The following is a 22,376-nucleotide window of genomic DNA, read 5'->3' on the forward strand; positions in this document are numbered from 1 at the left end:
CTGTGACCACCCTCTTGATGGAATTTCCAAATGGAACAGGCATCAAATATATGGATGGATATTTTCTTTAGTGATGCACTTAACTTGGAATTCTATTGTCTATTGATTCTTTACCCCTTCATTGGACATTTAACTGAGGATGAAATTGCCCACGACTACTTTGAGTAGGACAGCACTAGTGCAAGCTACTGTGTGATGTGTTTGGGAACAGAATAATTTCAAAGGACATAGGGCCACCATAGTTACCAGACTCAACACCCCTTAATTATTACCTGTGGGGAGCAATGAGAGGCTTTGTTTACAAAGACAATGCTCAAACTCTTCATCAACTGAAAGAACCAATCACAGAGTTCATTAGGAAAATCTTTCAGAATGATTTGTTGCATGTCCTTGCAATCAAGGTAAGACATGTAGATGTGTGTTTACAGGCATGTGAATGCCATTTCCAAAATTTGTTGTAACTAAATAACTAAGTAAGTATGTATGGGAGATGTATTTGTATTGATATATAGAGACTCTAACATACTCATCATAGTTGGCAGGTACACAGTGACTTTTAGCTTTCCCTGTACTTATATAGCATAAGAGTGATAAATGAATGGAACAGAGTGACTGAAGACATGATCAATGCAGACAACATACATTTTTTTTTCATGTTGAAGGGTCTAGTCACAGACAAAAGTCCATGTCAAGGCCAGGCCATAATTTAGATATATATAGGGAGAAGTATGAAATGGAAAAAGGAAAGACAAGGGAAAGTATTTATGAATTTTTGAGAAAGTGAAAAAACCTGTCTTAAAATGTGCCAGGTCATAGTTATTGGGAAAGACATGAGAAGGTAGAAAGTTCTAAAGCTTCAATATGTAGGGAAAGAAGCAGGTCATTGAGAAAGACATGAGAAGGTAGAAAGTTCTAAAGCTTCAATATGTAGGGAAAGAAGCAGGTATGGCCTACCCATAATGAGTTGCTGATGGCCACTTAATAATCATGTGATGCAGCAGCTTGCCAAGTATTGTGTGGTCTAGCTAGTGGTGTGGGCACACAAGCAGCCTGCTCTCTGAAGCAAAACCAAAGTGATACCTACAGAAGAGGGAAAGTGAACCAACACTGCAGTGTAAAGACAGGGGGTCAAGTTTGAAAATTAGCCTGGGATAGTTTACAAGGTGGACCGCTTTTGACTCAACTCTGTCAAGTAAGGATGCAGAGCTAGAATCACCCCAAATTTTAGAGCAGTACTCCATACATTGATGAATCAGTCCCTTGTATAAATGGAGCAACTGTTTAAAAGAGAAGAAGTTTTGACATTTAAACAAGACAACCAGTTTTAGAGGCAGACTTGGCTATTCCTGCAATATGGGGTTTCCAGGAAAGAGTGGATGTTAGTGATACCAAGTATATTCATTGAGTCAAAGGGTGCAATTACAGAACTGTCAAAGGAGAGACGAGAGTTGTGAGGAGTTTTCGATTGAGAAATGGGTAGAAACTACCTCTTGGAGGCATTAAACTAAAGATATCCTGTTCAAGTCCGAGTTTATTGAGGAAGCTGTGTCAAGATGCAGATCAAGTGAGAGAAGAGGGAGCAGAATTGAAGGATGTAGATAAATACAGTATTGAATCATTGATGTTTGAGTGCATTTGATTATTAGTGGAGGAGAGGGAATCATTGAATAATAGAAGAGTAAGTTTGGGGGACAGGACAGAACCTTGAGGGACACTGCTGTTGATGGAGAAAAGGGGGAAGGCTGATCTGTCAACAAGCACAGAGATAAATCATAGAGAGAGAAAGCTAGATATGGAGCAGAGTGAAGGAGGAAGGCCAAAAGAGGGGAGCTTAGAGATGAGACCCTGATGCTACACCCTGTCAAAAGTGTTAATTATGTCAAGGGCAACTACATATGACTCCCTAAAATCTTTCAGGGATGGTGACCAGACATTAGTAAGATAGGAAAGAATATCACTAGTGGAAGCCATAGTGGTGATCAGAGAGAAGACTGTGATTTTTGTTGAGGTGTTTAAGGGTATGGGAGATGAGTAGAGATTCAAAGACGTTGGTAATAGTAGATGTCAAAGAAATAGGACAATAGGTAGAGGGTTCAGAATGGTCACCCTTCTTAGGAACGAAACATTTTGGTTTTCAAACAGAAACAAAATGAATGAGCAAGCACAGGTGCAGCTTCAGAGGCACACTCTTTCAGTACATGGGGATGGAGACTGTCAGGACCATAAGCCTTGCTTGTGTCCAGAGAAAGAAGCACTTTTCAGACAGTCCAAAAAGAGATTACGGAAGAGCATAGGATTAGTAAGAGGAGCTTCAGGGGGTGAAGGAATGTTACAGTTATCCAAGATGGAGTTAGAGAAACAGGAACCAAAGGGAGTTGCTTTGGCTACAGGAGAGACAATTATAATATTGCCCAAGCAGAAAAGTGAAGGGAAGGTAGAGTGAAAGAAGTTTTTTGAGATACCCTTAGCTACAGATCAGAAAGACCTATCAGTGGATGATGAGGAGAGCTTATCACACTTCCTTTGAATAAAGGGATGCTTCATCTCCTGGATAATGTGCTTGTAACAGTTATGGGCAATGATGAAAGCTAAATGGGAGCCAGAGGAAGGAGAGTTTTTCCAAGCCCGACATGCCTGATAACTTCCCTGAATGGCCACAGAACAAGAATGGTTGAGCTATGGATTGGATGAGGAGTTTGCTTTGGAGGAAGAAGGGATAAGTGCTTCCACTCCCACAAGAATAACCTCTGCTATGCATTTGGCAGAGACAGAAGCATCACTACATAAGAAACAGTAATTTTCCCAGAAAAGTCAGAAAAGAAGTTGTGTAAGGTATTCTAATTTGAGGTGCCAGAGTGTTCAAGAGATTAGGCCCTATGAGTGTAAAAACTCCCTCCCCTACAGTATAAATTGGTAATTAGAATTGGGTGATTGCATCAGGTGGAGAGATTTTGTACCATCACAGGCATGGCCTATTTTTTTTTTTTTTTTCTTTTTTTTTGCCGCTGTCTCCCACGTTTGCGAGGTAGCGCAAGGAAACAGATGAAAGAAATGGCCCAACCCACCCCCATACACATGTATATACATACGTCCACACACGCAAATATACATACCTACACAGCTTTCCATGGTTTACCCCAGACGCTTCACATGCCTTGATTCAATCCACTGACAGCACGTCAACCCCGGTATACCACATCGCTCCAATTCACTCTATTCCTTGCCCTCCTTTCACCCTCCTGCATGTTCAGGCCCCGATCACACAAAATCTTTTTCACTCCATCTTTCCACCTCCAATTTGGTCTCCCTCTTCTCCTCGTTCCCTCCACCTCCGACACATATATCCTCTTGGTCAATCTTTCCTCACTCATTCTCTCCATGTGACCAAACCATTTCAAAACACCCTCTTCTGCTCTCTCAACCACGCTCTTTTTATTTCCACACATCTCTCTTACCCTTACGTTACTTACTCTATCAAACCACCTCACACCACACATTGTCCTCAAACATCTCATTTCCAGCACATCCATCCTCCTGCGCACAACTCTATCCATAGTCCACGCCTCGCAACCATACAACATTGTTGGAACCACTATTCCTTCAAACATACCCATTTTTGCTTTCCGAGATAATGTTCTCGACTTCCACACATTCTTCAAGGCTCCCAGAATTTTCGCCCCCTCCCCCACCCTATGATCCACTTCCGCTTCCATGTTTCCATTCGCTGCCAGATCCACTCCCAGATATCTAAAACACTTCACTTCCTCCAGTTTTTCTCCATTCAAACTCACCTCCCAATTGACTTGACCCTCAACCCTACTGTACCTAATAACCTTGCTCTTATTCACATTTACTCTTAACTTTCTTCTTTCACACACTTTACCAAACTCAGTCACCAGCTTCTGCAGTTTCTCACATGAATCAGCCACCAGCGCTGTATCATCAGCGAACAACAACTGACTCACTTCCCAAGCTCTCTCATCCCCAACAGACTTCATCCTTGCCCCTCTTTCCAAAACTCTTGCATTCACCTCCCTAACAACCCCATCCATAAACAAATTAAACAACCATGGAGACATCACACACCCCTGCCGCAAACCTACATTCACTGAGAACCAGTCACTTTCCTCTCTTCCTACACGTACACATGCCTTACATCTTCGATAAAAACTTTTCACTGCTTCTAACAACTTGCCTCCCACACCATATATTCTTAATACCTTCCACAGAGCATCTCTATCAACTCTATCATATGCCTTCTCCAGATCCATGGCCTATGGTTATATGATATTTCCTAGGGGCAAATGAGGGAAGGGAGTTTCAGACTTGTGGGGTCCCATGTCTTGAACACTCTCTACCATCATACAGTCTCTTGAATTTATGTATGTTGTCTGCATTATCCATGTCCTCAGTCCGTTTCGTTCATCTGCAGGTTATGTTAGGGATGTAATTATTGATTCTTTCCCAGTTTCTAGATTTCCATTTGGTTAAACCATCAGCAATTAGAGGTTTTGGTAGCTTGATGGTCATTTGGTTCTATGGTTGGGTTTTTGATTTCATTATAGTTCTGCAGCAATATAACAGGCAGGTCTTCTTCCCTTGCCTTTATGAATTACACCTATCGTAACAGGGAAATATTTCACGTAGTCAACACATATTTTTGCATGCAGCAGAGCCACAGGGTTATGAGGGTTTCCCAAATTCTTGTTCTAAATTTACTGCTTATTATCATCTTTATGTATTCTTCTTCATCTTTACCAACATCATCAGTCTTTTCCCCTCCTGCTGAATCTTTTTCTCTATTTTTTTTTTTCATACTCCATTTGATCAAATTTTCTTCTTTCTGTTTCTTGTTTGTCTTCTATTATTTTTTCTATTCCTAGATCAAAACATATGTTGGTATGCCAGTCAAAATTTTGTGGAACTTCCTGCAGGAGTTTTTACTGATGGATAACAGTGGGATAACTGTCTTGTGGTATGCTGATGTAATTGTCCACTCATATGGAATACAGTGACTAAGGGCATGGCAAACATTATACATAAATTTAAGTGTCATGATAATTGGGAACATTTGAGAGAAGAGGCCCCACAAGTGTAAAGCTCTCTCCTCTTACAGTACAAATAGATAATTACAAATTGCATGTGGAAGGTTTGCCAGTGATGAAGAATTGTGACATGGCTCTTGCTGACCCATGGAATCACTCATTTAGCACTTCACTGGGCATGCACATATTTACTTTTACTGTAGCAGGAGACTGACAAAATGAATTCACATGATTGTCTCAAGAGGCTCGCTATATACAAAAAAAGAGCTGAAGAATTCAATAGGCTTTTACTTGCTCATATTTTTCAGTATGTGAATTAGTTTATTGCACATTTTCTTCAGTGTGTGTACATCAGTTATTTAAGATGTTATTTGATATTGTAATAAGTAGTGTAATTTGGTATTTTCAGGCTCAACAAGGGAGAATTGCCTGTTTATATTTTCCAATTGTCTCTGTTCTCTTGGAGAATGTGAAACGGCTCAGTTGGCCTGCTGTCCCTTTAAACTCAGCAAACTCAGCATCTAGGAGAATGGACCCTCGAGCCAGTGCCAGGGCTCGAATTGCAAGGTAAGTTGACAAGTGATAGAGTCTTGTGACATTGTTTTATTTTTGCATAGAAACATAAGACAGAATGGTTTGATATAATCATTCACAACTTGTTGCAGTTATTGGTATAATGAAAAATGAATATTGCTAATCTTCTGTGGTTTCTTATCCATAGGTTAGTTTGCATTTTTGATACTGATACTTGTGTCTTGTTAATCACTGGATTGGTTATTCATATCTTACCCAGAACCATGGTTTTATCTAAGAGAATGGATGATAAGGAAATTGATGGACTGGAGGAGAGGTAGCTAGAAGGCACACAGAACTATCCATCTTTCCTTATGAATTTCTGAAGCATAGGAGTTAACAATGGTGTTGATATCATGCATTTCTTTGTTTATATGAGCTTAAGGAACTAAGGTTATAATGATCATACTCAAGGTTTATAGGGGATGATGGGCTGTCATTGGTTTGAAGTACAGCACATGAAATTGTTAAGGGGAACCACTAAAAGGTCTGTGGGACCTTGTTGGGATAGGTAGTCACTAATGGTGGTGCATTAAACAGTAACTAAAGAGTGGTTGTGAGTGAATGGAGTGACTATCTGTTCCTAATACATGTATACCACCAATTTTCTGCGAGTGGTTGTGAGTGAATGGAGTGACTATATTTGTTCCTAATACAGGTATACCACCAATTTTCCGGCACTTGGTTCCAAAGTCTTGCTGGATTAACCATTTTGCTGGACCAACCGTGGTCACGTAATAATAATTCATCAACACACTCTAACCCACTAATCATACATCTCCCATTTGTCTAAAGTATACCATGGACTGCCAAAAATTTAGATTAAACAAATATTAAATATTTGAGCATCCTGAGATGGTAAGTCTGTCCTTAGATTGTTTGAATCCTGTGGGATGTTCTTCATCTTCTGTTGTTAGTGTTTTCCTAGGTGTGCATCACCAAAATAATGCAGTTTCTTATGCATTATACACCTGCTCAGAACTGAGGTGTTTGTCAGCTATGAGTTTTGCAAATTTGTCCACATACTCAGCTGCTCTTTCATGTTTTGCAGACTGCTTTTCTCCGCCCACTTTATTCATGGAAATTCCATGATGCTTCTTGAATCTTTCAAGCTATCCTTCACTATAATCATGCTCATGTTGTAATTCAAGATCTTTATTGAACAACTTAGTCTGGTCCATTATCATGCTACCTGACAAGTCCACTCAATCTCTCTGACACTGTCGAAACCATTCCATCATCACTTGATTATGCTTTGTACTCTCACCACCTTTCATAGGTTTTCTAATCATCATTTGCTTCTTAGAAGCGCTGTTTGCATAGAATTTCAATATTTTCTCCCTTTGCTTACGCACTGAAACACCACAGTCCATTTTTTTCAACAGGTCTACTTTATCTTGGATTGATATGGACTGGTGTTTACGTTTGACACCACGACTGACACTCTCATATGTCTTAGAAGCCATAGCTAGGTTTAGATTGAAGCAAAATAAGCTAAGAATCTCACTGAATTGCAGTATCACCACCAACAAGTGCAGTGTAAAGAATGTAAATAACCTTGCCCTACACAGAACGCCATCTGTGGCTGGCCAGTAAACTGTGCTGGTGGCCACAGTGATTTCAAGTTCCCTCATGTAATTTTGTCTGGACCAAAGGAGGTGCTGAACCATCAGTTGCTGGAAATTCAGTGGTGTACCTGTACTACCTTGCTAACATGAGGAACAGTGAATAAGTATGAAATGAAATTACTTATTATTTTTTCCATGTTTATTCACTGTTCCTTAAGTTTGATTTTCCCCTTATAATGATTACAAAATCTTTTACATTTGTTTCACTGTATTTTAATATTAGGATTAGTAGTAGTATTAGTAGTAGTGCCACCCCACCACCACCAAGTATTAGAATTAGTGGTAGTATTAGTAGTAGTACCACCCCACCACCACCACCACCACCTCTAGATTTAGTATTAATAGCTCCAGTAGCAGTAGTATGGGAAGACCTCAATGCTGACAGTTTTGTTTTGCCTCTGTAAATTAAGTTAATTTGTAGATGTAAGTAAATGAGTATTTCTTGATGCATGAAATAAAAAGCTGAAGGTACAGGGGTGAGAGTAAGGTGATGGTTGTTTAAAGGAGAGAGAGTGAAGTGGTAGACTTTGCAATGATATACAGTATCAGAATAGTTAGAGCTGTAATTCAAGGCTAGGAGTTTGGTGAACTGTCATAAGAGATTAGAGAATTTTAATTTGTGGTATTGTTTATGCTGAAATAACAGGCACAGTAGCAAGAAAAATAAAGGAGAAAGCTGTCCGAAGAGGAGAGGTGATGGACTCTTTTAGGAAAATTTGGAAGGGGAAGAATATGACTATGAATGTAAATAGGATTGGGGTATTGCATAGCTTGGCAACCCAAACCTATTGGTGTGAAACTTGGACTTCCAAAACAAACAGTTCTAGGATTAAGGCTGTTGAAGTTGGGTCCTGGAGGAGTGGTTTTGGTGTTACCAGATGGGATGAATTAGTGGTACAGTGTAGAGGTATGGTATGATGAAGAGACAAAGATATGGGAAGTGGAACTTCAGACTGAGTACCTTGAAATCATGTGTAGACATTTGGCATCCTGTAAGGCAGTGTTTCCTAAACCCATGGTCGCGACCCAAATGAGGGTCGCAAAGATACTCCTGTGGGCTGTGGGATGGTTTGAAAAACAATAAGAAAAAAAAATTTAATTGTACAAAATGGTGTAAATATATTTACATCACAATTTTGTAATATAAGGCATCACTGAGACTCTGGAACAGGAAAATGGTCGTGAATAATAAGGCATCGATAAATGTATGAAAATTGCTGACGTATTCAAGTCTGTTCATGTACATTACTTGCACGCTGAAGTGGCTGGAGCCTGATGTAGTCGGTGTTTTTTCTTACTCCTGGTGTTGCTGTGTTGGATGGCTGATGTGCTGTGATAGGTAAATATCATAAGTTTTGTTTGCCTCTTACTTTTTTTACTTACTGTTATTGCCAAGCTAGTTCATGAGCAGAATAGTTGTTTAATAGTATAACAGAGGAAACAGCTTAAGCTTGGGAATATTCACTGAAAGAAGGAAACTTGCTAATGATAGATTTTATTGTTTTAACTGGTGTGATAATGGTGGTAATTTCCACAAGTGTGTTTAACAATTAAAGTTATTACCTCTGAGTATGCAGGAGAGCATTTGTGAATAAGTGAGACAAGTATGTGATAGAACAATGTATCATGCAAAGGTAGAGTATTTGTTATCAGTATTCATCTTTGAATGCATTCAAATACAGCATTTATGTTTATTTGTATTCCAATAATTCTTCTATCATGGTATTTGCATTTACATTGAAATTCATGGGCAGGGTACTAGTGCTCATCTAATGATTATATATACGATTTAACGAATGGTCATAGACTACTGATTTCTGCTTGAAAGCATAGAGAGGTATACTCATATACAGTTAAAGAGAATAATTCATATGGGTGGATATATTATTATGATTTATCCCTGGGGAAAGGGGAGAAAGAATACTTCCCACGTATTCCCTGTGTGTCGCAGAAGGCAACTAAAAGGGAAGGGAGCTGGGGGCTGGAAATCCTCCCTTCTCATTTTTTTTTTAATTTTCCAAAAGAATGAACAGAGAAGGGGGCCAGGTGAGGATATTCCCTTAAAGGCCCAGTCCTCTGTTCTTAACACTACCTTGCTAATGCGGGAAATGGGGAATAGTATGAAAGAAAAGAAAATTATTATTATAATATAATATAATATAATGATTATTATATATTATTATTATATCCCTGGGATGTGGGAGAAAGACTACTTTCCACACATTCCTCGCATGTCGTAGAAGACAACTAAAGGAGATGGGAGCGGGGGGGCTACAAACCCTCCCCTCCTTGTATTTTAACTTTCTAAAAGGGGAAACAGAAGAAGGAGTCATGCAGGGAGTGCTCCTCTTCCTCGAAGGCCCAGATTGGGATGTCTAAATATGTGTGTATGTAACCAAGATGAGAAAAAAGGAGAGATAGGTAGTATGTTTTAGGAAAGGAACCTGGATGTTTTGGCTCTGAGTGAAACGAAGCTCAAGGGTAAAGGGGAAGAGTGGTTTGGGAATGTTTTGGGAGTAAAGTCAGGGGTTGGTGAGAGGACAAGAGCAAAGGAAGGAGTAGCACTATTCCTGAAACAGGAGTGGTGGGAGTATGTGATAGAGTGTAAGAAAGTAAACTCTAGATTGATATGGGTAAAGCTGAAAGTGGATGGAGAGAGATGGGTGATTATTGTTACCTATGCACCTGGGCATGAGAAAAAGATCATGAGAGGCAAGTGTTTTGGGAGCAGCTAAGTGAGTTTGTGAGCAGTTTTGAAACATGTGACTGGGTTATAGTGATAGGTGATTTGAATGCAAAGGTGAGTAATCTGGCAATTGAGGGAATAATTGGTGTAAATGGGGTGTTCAGTGTTGTAAACGGAAATGGTGAATAGCTTGTAGATTTGTGTGCTGAAAAAGGACTGGTGATTGGGAATACGTGGTTTAAAAAGAGAGATATACATAAGTATGCGTATGTAACTAGGAGAGATGGCCAGAGAGCTTTATTGGATCATGTGTTAATTGGTAAGTGCATGAAAGAGAGACTTTTGGATGTTAATGTGCTGAGAGGTGCAACTGGAGGGATGTCTGATCATTATCTTGTAGAGGCGAAGGTGAAGATTTGTAGGGGTTTTCAGAAAAGAAGAGAGAATGTTGAGGTGAGGAGAGTAGTGAGAGGAAGTGAGCTTGGGGATTGGGGGAGGGATGGGACGTATTTAGGGAAGCAGTGATGGCTTCCACAAAAGATGCTTGTGGCATGAGAAGCGTGGGAGGTGGGCAGATTAGAAAGGGTAGTGAATGGTGGGATGAAGAAGTAAGATTATTAGTGAAAGAGAAGAGAGGCATTTGGATGATTTTTGTAGGGAAATAGTGCAAATGACTGGGAGGTGTATAAAAGAAAGAGGCAAGAGGTCAAGAGAAAGGTGCAAGAGGTGAAAAAGAGGGCAAATGAGAGATGGAATGAGAGAGTATCATTAAATTTTAGGGAGAATAAAAAGATGTTTTGGAAGGAGGTAAATAGAGTGCGTAAGACAAGAGGACAAATGGGAACATCAGTGAAGGGGCTAATGGGGAGGTAATAATAAAAAGTGGTGATGTGAGAAGGAGATGGAGTGAGTATTTTGAAGGTTTGTTGAATGTGTTTGATGAAAGAGTGGCAGATATAGGGTGTTTTGGTCGAGGTGGTATGCGAAATGAGAGGGTCAGGGAGAATGGTTTGGTAATCTGAAAAGAGGTAGTGAAAGCTTTGCGGAAGATGAAAGCCGGCAAGGCGGCAGGTTTGGATGGTATTGCAGTGGAATTTATTAAAAAAGGGGGTGACTGTGTTGTTGACTGGTTGGTGAGGATATTCAATATATGTATGGGTCATGGTGAAGTGCCTGAGTATTGGCAGAATGCATGCATAGTGCCATTGTACAAAGGCAAAGGGGATAAAGGTGAGTGTTCAAATTACATAGGTATAAGTTTGTTGAGTATTCCTGGGAAATTATATGGGAGGGTATTGATTGATCTGATGTACAGAGCATCGGATTGGGGAAGAGCAGTGTGGTTTCAGAAGTGGTAGAGGATGTGTGGATCAGGTGTTTGCTTTGAAGAATGTATGTGAGAAATACTTAAAAGAACAAATGGATTTGTATGTAGCATTTATTGATCTGGAGAAGGCATATGATAGAGTTGATAGAGGTGCTCTGTGGAAGGTATGAAGAGTATATGGTGTGGAAGGAAAGTTGCTAGAAGCAGTGAAAAGTTTTTATCGAGTATGTAAGGCATTTGTATGAGCAGGAAGAGAGGAAAGTGTTTGGTTCTCTGTGAATGTCAGTTTGTGGCAGGGACACGTGATGTCTCCATGGTTGTTTAATTTATTTATTGATGGTGTTGTTTAGGGAGGTGAATGCAAGAGTTTTGGAGAGAGGCAAATATGCAGTCTACCCTCTCTCTCTCTTTTTTTTTTTTTTTCCAAAAGAAGGAACAGAGAAGGGGGCTAGGTGAGGATATTCCCTCAAAGGCCCAGTCCTCTGTTCTTAACGCTACCTCGCTAACGCGGGAAATGGCGAATAGTATGAAAGAAAAGAAAGAAAGAAATATATTTATTTATTATATTTATTTTGCTTTGTCGCTGTCTCGCGTTAGCGAGGTAGCGCAAGGAAACAGACGAAAAAATGACCCAACCCACCCACATACACATGTATATACATACATGTCCACACATGAACATATACATACCTATACATCTCAACATATACATATATATATATATATATATATATATATATATATACACACAGACATATACATATATACTCATGTACATAATTCATACTGTCGCCATCCCGCCACACATGAAATAACAACCCCCTCTCCCCCTCGTGTGCGCGAGGTAGCGCTAGGGAAAGACAACAAAGGCCACATTTGCTCACACTCGGTCTCTAGCTGTCATGTAATAATGCACCAAAACCACACCTCCCTTTCCACATCCAGGCCCCATAGGACTTTCCATGGTTTACCCCAGACGCTTCACATGCCCTGGTACAATCCATAGACAGCACGTCGACCCTGGCATACCACAATCTGATGCTCTGTACATGCCTTCACCCTCTCAGTCAATACCCTCCCATATAATTTCCCAGGAATACTCAACAAACTTATACCTTTATAATTTGAGCACTCACTTTTATCCCCTTTGCCTTTGTACAATGGCACTATGCAAGCATTCTGCCAATCCTCAGGCACCTCACCATGAGTCATACATACATTAAATAACCTTACCCACCAGTTAACTAAGCTTTCACTACCTCTTCTCTGTTTACCAAATCATTCTCCCTAACCCTCTCACTTTGCACACCACCTTGACCAAAACACCCTATATCTGCCACTCTACCATCAAACACATATATATATGTGAAGGGAGTGGTGAGAGTAAGTGAGCTTGGGAAGGAGACTTGTGTCAGGAAGTACCAGGAGAGACTGAGTACAGAATGGAAAAAGGTGAGAACAAAGGAGGTAAGGGGAGTGGGGGAGGAATGGGATATATTTAGGGAAGCAGTGATGGCTTGCGCAAAAGATGCTTGTGGCATGAGAAGCGTGGGAGGTGGGTTGATTAGAAAGGGTAGTGAGCGGTGGGATGAAGAAGTAAGATTATTAGGGAAAGAGAAGAGAGAAGCATTTGGACGATTTTTGCAGGGAAAAAATGCAAATGAGTGGGAGATGTGTAAAAGAAAGAGGCAGGAGGTCAAGAGAAAGGTGCAAGAGGTGAAAAAGAGGGCAAATGAGAGTTGGGGTGAGAGAGTATCATTAAATTTTAGGGAGAATAAAAAGATATTTTGGAAGGAGGTAAATAAAGTGTGAAGGACAAGGGAGCAAATGGGAACTTCAGTGAAGGGGGCTAATGGGGAGGTGATAACAAGTAGTGGTGATGTGAGAAGGAGATGGAGTGAGTATTTTGAAGGTTTGTTTGATGATAGAGTGGCAGATATAGGGTGTTTTGGTCGAGGTGATGTGCAAAGTGAGAGGGTTAGGGAAAATGATTTGGTAAACAGAGAAGAGGTAGTGGGAGCTTTGCGGAAGATGAAAGCCGGCAAGGCAGCAGGTTTGGATGGTATTTTGCAGTGGAATTTATTAAAAAAGGTGGTGACTGTATTGTGACTGGTTGGTAAGGTTATTTAATGTATGTATGATTCATGGTGAGGTGCCTGAGCATTGGCGGAATGCTTGCATAGTGCCATTGTACAAAGGCAAAGGGGATAAGAGTGAGTCCTCAAATTACAGAGGTATAAGTTTGTTGAGTATTCCTGGTAAATTATATGGGATGGTATTGATTGAGAGGGTGAAGGCATGTACAGAGCATCAGATTGGGGAAGAGCAGTGTGGTTTCAGAAGTGGTAGAGGATGTGTGGATCAGGTGTTTGCTTTGAAGAATGTATGTGAGAAATACTTAGAAAAGCAAATGGATTTATATGTAGCATTTATGGATCTGGAGAAGGCATATGATAGAGTTGATAGAGATGCTCTGTGGAAGGTACTAAGAATATATGGTGAGGGAGGCAAGTTGTTAGAAGCAGTGAAAAGTTTTTATCGAGGATGTAAGGCATGTGTACATATAGGAAGAGAGGAAAGTGGTTGGTTCTCGGTGAATGTAGGTTTGCGGCAGGGGTGTGTGATGTTTCCATGGATGTTTAATTTGTTTATGGATGGGGTTGTTAGGGAGGTGAATGCAAGAGTTTTGGAAAGAGGGGCAAGTATGCAGTCTGTTGTGGATGAGAGAGCTTGGGAAGTGAGTCAGTTGTTGTTCGCTGATGATACAGCGCTGGTGGCTGATTCATGTGAGAAACTGCAGAAGCTGGTGACTGAGTTCGGTAAAGTGTGTGAAAGAAGAAAGTTAAGAGTAAATGTGAATAAGAGCAAGGTTATTAGGTACAGTAGGGTTGAGGGTCAAGTCAATTGGGAGGTAAGTTTGAATGGAGAAAAACTGGAGGAAGTAAAGTGTTTTAGATATCTGGAGTGGATCTGGCAGCGGATGGAACCATGGAAGCGGAAGTGAATCATAGGGTGGGGGAGGGGGTGAAAATTCTGGGAGCCTTGAAGAATGTGTGGAAGTTGAGAACATTATCTCTGAAAGCAAAAATGGGTATGTTTGAAGGAATAGTGGTTCCAACACTGTTGTATGGTTGTGAGGCGTGGGCTATGGATAGAGTTGTGTGCAGGAGGGTGGATGTGATGGAAATGAGATGTTTGAGGACAATATTTGGTGTGAGGTAGTTTGATCAAGTAAGTAATAATAGTGTAAGATAGATATGTGGTAATAAAAAGAGTGTGGTTGAGAGAGCAGAAGAGGGTGTTTTGAAATGGTTTGGTCACATGGAGAGAATGAGTGAGGAAAGATTGACCAAGGGGATATATATGTCTGAGGTGGAGGGAACAAGGAGAAGTGGGAGACCAAATTGGAGGTGGAAAGATGGAGTGAAAAAGATTTTGAGTGATCAGGGCATGAACATGCAGGAGGGTGAAAGGCATGCAAGGAATAGAGTGAATTGGAACGATGTGGTATACTGGGGTCGATGTGCTGTCAGTGGATTGAATCAGGGCATGTGAAGTGTCTTTGGTAAACCATGGAAAGTTCTGTGGGGCCTCAATGGGGAAAGGGAGCTGTAGTTTCGGTGCATTATTACATGAGAGCTAGAGACTGAGCGTGAACGAATGTGGCCTTTGTTGTCTTTTCCTAGTGTTACCTCGCGCACATGAGGGGTGAGGGGGTTGTTATTTCATGTGTGGCGAGGTGACGATGGGAATGAATAAAGGCAGACAGTATGAATTATGCACATGTGTAGATATGTATATGTCTGTGTGTGTATATATATGTATACGTTGAGGTTTATAGGCATGTATATTTGCGTGTGTGGACGTGTATGTATATACATGTGTATGTGTGTGGGTTGGGCCATTCTTTCGTCTGTTTCCTTGTGCACCTCGTTAACACGGGAGACAGCGACAAAGCAAAATAGATAAATAAATAAAATGTAATCATTATTATATACCTCATTGGTGTTTCCTGCATCAATGAGGTAACACGAGGAAACGGACGAAGAATGGCCCATCTACTCATATACACATATATATACATAAACAGACATATACATATATATGCACATGTACATATTCATACCTGCTTGCCTTCATCCATTGTTCTTGCTACATTGCCCCTTAGGAAACAGCATCACTACCCCCTACTTCAGCGAGGTAGTGCCAAGAAAACAGACAAAAAAAGGCCACATTCGTTCAAAGTCAGTCTCTAGCTGTCGTGTGTAATGCACTGAAACCAAAGCTTCCTATCCACATCTAGGCCCCACAGACCTTTCCATGGTTTATCCGATGCTTCATGTGCCTTGGTTCAGTCCATTGACAGCACATTGACCCCGGTATACCATATCGTTCCAATTCATTTTATGTCTTGCATGCCTCTCACCCTCCTGTATGTTCAGGCCCTGATTGCTCAAAATCTTTTTCACTCCATCCTTGTACCTCCTATTGGTCTCCCGCTTCTCCTTGTTCCCTCCACCTTTGACACATATATCAGCTTTGTCAATCTTTCCTCACTTATTGTCGCCATATGTTCAAACCATTTCAACACACCCTTTCTGCTCTTTCAACCACACTCTTTATATTTCCACTCATCTCTTTTACCCTTTCATTACTTACTCGATCAAACCACGTCACACCACATATTGTCCTCAAACATTTCATTTCCAACACACCCACTCTCCTCCGTACAACCTTATCTATAGACCATTCCTCCCAACCATATAACATTGTCAGAACCACTATTCCTTCAAACATAACCATTTTTGCTCTCTGAGATAATGTTCTCTCCTTCCACACATTATTCATCACTCCTAGAACCTTCGTCCTCTCCCAAACCCTGTGACTCACTTTCGCTTTTATAGTTCCATTCGCTGCTACCTCCACTCCTAGAGATCTAAAACACTTCACTTCCTCCAATTTTTCTCCATTCAAACTTACATCCCAGTTAACGTGTCCCTCTACCCTACTGAACCTAATAACCTTGCAACTTTCTTCTTTCTCATACTTTTCCAAACTGTCACCAACTTCTGTATTTTCTCTCACGAGTCACCCACTAGAGCTGTATCATTGGTGAACAACAACTGACTCTCTTCCCAGGGCCTCTCATCCCAACAGACTGCATACTCTCCCCTCTCTCCAAAACTCTTGCATTTACCTCCCTTACCACCCTATTTATAAACAAATTCAACAACCATGGAAACATCACACACCCTTGCTGCAGACTGACACTCACTGGGCACCACTCACCCTCCTCTCTTCCTATTCATACACATGCCTTACATCCTTGATAAAAACTTCTCTGCCTCTAGCAACTTACTCCCCAACACCATATACTCTTAAAACCTTCCTCAAAGCATCTCTATCAACCATATCATATATCTTCTCCCGATTCATAAATGCTTCATACAAATCAATCTGTTTTTCAGAGAATTTCTCGCATGCATTCTCCAAAGCAAACACCGAATCCACACATCCTGTACCACTTCTGGAACCACACCGCTCTTCCCCGTCTGATACTCTGTGCATGCCTTCACCCTCTCAATCAAAATTCCCCCATATAACTTCTCAGGAATACTCAAGAAACTAATGCCTCCGTAGTTTGAACCCTCACCTTTATCCCTTTCTCCTTTGTACAGTGGCACTATGCATGCATTCCACCAATCCTCAGGCACTTCACCATGATCCATACATACATTGAATATCCTTATCAACTAATCACAACACAGTCTCCCCGCTTTTTTAATATATTCCACTGCAATACCATCCAAACCCGCCACCTTGTTGGGTTTCATATTCTGCAAGGCTTTCACTACCTCTTCTCTCTTAAACAAACCATTCTCTCTAACCCTCTCACTTTGCACACCACCCTGACCAACGCACCCTATATCTGCCACTCCATCATCATCAAACACATTCAACAAACCTTCAAAATACCCACTCCATCTCCATCTCACTTCATCACTACCTATTATTTAGTAGTAGTAGTAGTTGTAATAGTTATGAATTTCTATGTCTCCCAACATATTTCAAAAAATAAGCTAATAGATAATGTTTGTTACCCTATGTTTGTAATATATATCCAGACTTTGTTGAAAAGCCGCTAAGTTATTGGAAGGATAAGGAAGGACAGGCAAAATTAAGTTGGATTGACGCTCCTTCAGGCTCAGTTTTTTCTTTGGAGAAAGTATCCTTGGTGTCCTTTGAAGTGGTATGGTGTATTGCAGCAGTAGTTATGGTGAAAACTACCTGTGGAGGAAATGTTGCTAAGAAGGTTGAATTGGTGCCACTTTCTAACAACAGCATCAAATGCTGAACTGATCTCATGTCATTAGATATTTTGGGTCAACTGATTGTGGGGTTGAAAAAGCAGGAAAATTTTCATTGCAGTTAGATGAATCTGTGGACATTGCTGGATTAAGAATACTTCCCACGTATTCCCTGCGTGTCGTAGAAGGCGACTAAAAGGGGTGGGAGCGGGGGGCTGGAAATCCTCCCCTCTCGTTTTTTTTTTAATTTTCCAAAAGACGGAACAGAGAAGGGGGCCAGGTGAGGGTATTCCCTCAAAGGCCCAGTCCTCTGTTCTTAATGCTACCTCGCTAACGCGGGAAATGGCGAATAGTTTAAAAGAAAAAGAAAAAGAAAGAGATGACAGAATTCTGGAGGAATTTCTGATCTGTAGTGCCTTGTCAACAACCACCACTGGAGGAGACATCTCTGTTATGATGGACAATTTTTTCAGGAAACACAGCTCAGACTGGTTGAATTGTTTGGCTGTGTATGGATGGAGCTTCATCTGTGATGGGAAGTCATGTGGGTTTTGTCACTCAAATTAAGAGAGAAAACCCTGTTGTCATGATAATTCAGTTTCTTACATCAGGAAAACTTGGCCTCTCAGTGTCTTTTGCCAGAACTCCTGTCGTTCTGAATGATGTTATCCAAATTGTGAATTTTATCAAGGCCAGAGCTTTGAACTCATGCATTTTCCATGAAATGTGTGAAGAGATGGTATCACATCACCAGGACTCACTTTTCCACTCTGATGTCCGCTGGCTGTCTTGAGGGTGCGTTCTTGGAAAGGGATTTTAACTAAAAACTAGAATAGAAGTTTTTCTCCAAGAGAAGCATAAGCTGGCTGACTGCTTCAAAGATCCTGCTTGGGTGTCAAAGTTAGCTTATTTAGGCAACATCTTCAGGCACCTAGATGAATTGAACTCAGACAGGCAAGGCTGAAATCAATCTGTGATGAACATTTGTAAAAGAAATTGCCTCATTTCGGAAGAAATTGCACTTTGGAGAGATTATCCAGGGGAAAAACAGCTGCTTTTCTAGAACTGAGTGGAGTGCTGGAAGATTCGTCAGAAATAGCCCATGCTGATGTTAAGGTGGCTTTTCAAGATCATTTGAAGAAGCTTCAGGAGGAATTAGACAGATATTTGTCAGAAAACATCGACCTATGTCGACATAGCTAGGTTATAAATGTGTTTGGTGTGAACGTCAGTGAAGTTGGAGGAGATGTCCCTGGTTTTCAAGGAGAGCTTACAGATCTCTAGGAAAATCAGGTGCTGAAGCAATGTTTTGAAAGTCTCTTGTACCCTGAATTCTGGGCTCAACTCAAGGAAAAGCCTATTTTGACTCATGAGGATGAAAAGGCTCTTCTCCCTTTTCCAAGCATATACTCTATGAACAAGGATTTTCAGTTCTTGTGATGAACAGGATGGAAGCAAGGAACCATCTGAATCCTCAGCATGATTTGCACTGAATCTGAAAGAGCTTGCCCATAAAATGAAGGAATATCATAGTAGCCATTGAAATACTAATTGTTTTTTCCTTTTAAATTTTTGCATGAAGAAACACTGAAACTATGTCACTGCCCTGAGGGTTGCCAGGCCAAAACAATTCTGTGTTCAGGGTCACATCGAATAAAGTTTGGGGAACACTGCTGTAAGGGAAAGGTTAAAGATTTTATTGGGTAGAGGACCCAGATAGGTGCAAGTGGGTTGGAGCATACTAGGGAGTTGTGTTTAGATAGGGCAGCCTGAAGGCTTTTGTTGTGTCCACTGTTCATAGAGGAGTTCTCAAGAGGAAAAAGCAAAAAATATACTGTATAGATATGTATAAGTACATTATAATTTTTGATGCCCTAAGTAGTATCTCACTTTTCTCTCCAGAACTTTTTGCTCAGTCTTTGAAGTTTAATGTTAAAGCAGATGTGATGCTGTCTTCTGCTATCTATCTGTCTATCTATCTTCAATGTCTTTGATACCCATTCTCCTGTGGGAATTCTCATCATGTGTGTGGCCATGAAAAAAGTCTCCACTTATATGTAATTTGACTCCCTCACATGCACTGTTCTACGCATTCTTCCACCATTTCTCTCACACCATTTCTCTCCCTCCAGTAATCTTCCACTCTGTTTTCTGTATATACAAGAAAGGTTATACATATTTAGATTCTTCCACATGCTCACCAATTATTCAGCATTTCTGTTTATTCATAACACAAAGGCATCCATTGGTCAACAGGTCAGGGGGAGGGAGTATTGATATGAGTACCTACAGCAGCACACCTTCTCGTAAAGGCTCCAGTCGTGCTGATGTCTCCAGTCTTACTGGCCGAGGAGACTCCTCATATTTGGCACTAATTGCTGGACCTGGTGGATTGATAACCCATCAAACTAATCTAGTCAATGGGAGATCAAGCTCAAGCCTTGAGTCAGAGGATCAAGCACCATCTGCAACAAACTCAGACTTACTTGAGGAGGAATTGGAGGAAGATGTTGCTGAAGAGGGAAGAAATCATTCCAGGTGAATTTTCAAATATTAGTTCATATAAGTGTTTATGAGATAATATGTAAGTGCATCAGATTGTAAGGAATTGTCAGCCTGTTATGACAAATCTTTCCTAGCTCCATTTGATTTAGACATTTTTCCAAGATTTTTTTATGATATGATTTTAGATTATATACCAAAATCCCATTTGCACCTGACTGATTTGTTTTTCCAGTGAATGTTAGTGGATTGTAGCTAATTTATCATTCACTGTTATGAAACAAATATGCATATCTGATCTTATGTCGTGCTACTTATCAAAGGTGCAAGGTTCGAAAATGAGGGCAAATGAGAGTTGGGGTGAGAGTATCACTAAACTTTAGGGAGAAAAAAGATATGTTTTAAGAGGTAGATAACTTGTGGAAGACAAGAGATCAAGAGAACAAATTGGAACATCAGTGAAAGGGACAAGGGGAGGGAAGTGATAACAGATAGTGATAAAGTGAGAAGGAGATGGAGTGAACATTTTGAAGGTTTGTTGAATGTGTTTGATGATAGAGTGGCAGATGTAGGGTGTTTTGGGCTGGGTTGTGTGCAGAGAGAGGGTCAGGGAGAAGGATTTAGTTAAGGGAGAAGAGGTAGTGAAAGCTTTGCAGATGAAATCCAGCAAGAAGGCAGGTTTGGATGGTATTGCAGTTGAATTTATTAAAAAAGAGGGTGACTGTGTTGTTGATTGGTTGGTAAGGATATTCAATGTATGTATGGATCATGGTGAAGTGCCTGAGGATTGGTGGAATGCATGCATAGTGCCATTGTACAAAGGTAAAGCTGAGTGTTCAAACTACAGAAGCATAAGTTTGTTGAGTATTCCTGGGAAATTATATGGGAAGGTATTAATTGAGAGAGTGAAGGCATGTACAGAGCATCAAATTGGGGAGGAACAGTGTGGTTTCAAAAGTGGTAGAGGATGTATGGATCTGGCGTTTGCTCTGAAAAATGTGTGTGTGAGAAATACTTAGTAAAACAGATTGCTCTGCATGTAGCATTTATGGATCTGGAGAAGGCATATGATAGGGTTAATAGAGATGGTTTGTGGAAGGTCTTAAGAGTACATGGTATGGGAGGTAAGTTGCTAGAAGCAGTCAAAGATTTTCATTAAGGATGTAAGGCATGTGTATGAGTAGGAAGAGAGGAGAGTGATTGGTTCTCAGTGAAGGTCGGTCTGCGGCAGGTGTGTGTGATGTCTCCATGGTTGTTTAATTTGTTTATGGAATGGGTGTAGGGAGGTGAATGCAAGAGTTTTGGAGAGACGGGCAAGTATGCAGTCTGTTGTGGATGAGAGTGCTTGGGAAGTGAGTCAGTTGTTGTTTGCTGATGATACAGCACTGGTGGCTGATTCGGATGAGAAACGGCAGAAGCTGATGACTGAGTTTGGTAAAGTGTGTGAAGGAAGAAAGCTTAGAGTGGATGTGGATGAGAGCAAGGTTATTAGGTACGGTAGGGTTGGGGGACAAGTCAATTGGGAGGTGAGTTTGAATGGAAAAAAACTGGAGAAAGTGAAGTGTTTTAGATATCTGGGTGTGGATTTGGCAGCAGATGGAACCATGGAAGCGGAAGTGGGTCACAGGGTGGGGGAGGGGGGTGAAAGTTCTGGGAGCGTTGGAAAATGTGTGGAAGGCAAGAACATTATCTCAGAAAGCAAAAATGGGTATGTTTAAAGGAATAGTGGTTCCAACAATGTTATATGGTTGTGAGGCGTGGGCTATGGATGGGGTAGTGTGGAGGAGGGTTGATGTGTTGGAAATGAAATGTTTCAGGACAGTATGTGGTGTGAAGGGGTTTTATCTAATAAGTGATGAGGGGGTAAGAGAGATGTGTGGTAGTAAAATGAGTGTGGTTGAGAGAGCAGAGGATGTTTTGAAGTGGTTTGACCATGTGGAGGGAGTGAGTGGGGAAAGGTTGATGGGGAAGGGGATGTATGTGTCAGAGGTTGGGGGAACGAGGAGAAGTGGGAGGCCAAATTGAAGGTAGAAGGATGGAGTGAAAAATATTTTGAGTGATTGGGGCCTGAACATGCAGGAGGGTGAAAGGCGTGCAAGTAAAAGAGTGAATTGGAACGATGAGATATACTGGGGTCGACGTGCTGTCAATGGATTGAACCAGGGCACGTGAAGCATCTGGGGTAAACCATGGAAAGTTTTGTGGGGCCTTAATGTGGAAAGTGGTGAGAGTAAGTGAGCTTGGAAAGGAGACTTGTGTGAGGAAGTACCAGGAGAGATTGAGTGCAGAATGGAAGAAGGTGAGAGA

At 40.9% G+C, this 22,376-nt stretch overlaps 1 protein-coding gene across 1 annotated transcript in view; it reads left to right on the plus strand.

The window, feature by feature from the left end:
• The window catches only part of Ziz (dedicator of cytokinesis protein Ziz), a 526,511-nt gene that overhangs the window by 272,643 nt on the left and 231,492 nt on the right, over nucleotides 1–22,376 (plus strand). Inside the window, exons 21-22 of the mRNA XM_071669140.1 lie at nucleotides 5,455–5,612; nucleotides 19,824–20,105. Coding sequence (XP_071525241.1) covers nucleotides 5,455–5,612; nucleotides 19,824–20,105 — 440 coding nt within the window. The remainder of the gene's footprint in view (nucleotides 1–5,454; nucleotides 5,613–19,823; nucleotides 20,106–22,376) is intronic.

Source organism: Panulirus ornatus, chromosome 13, assembly GCF_036320965.1.
Source record: "Panulirus ornatus isolate Po-2019 chromosome 13, ASM3632096v1, whole genome shotgun sequence".
In the NCBI taxonomy this organism is placed as follows: Eukaryota; Metazoa; Arthropoda; class Malacostraca; order Decapoda; family Palinuridae; genus Panulirus; species Panulirus ornatus.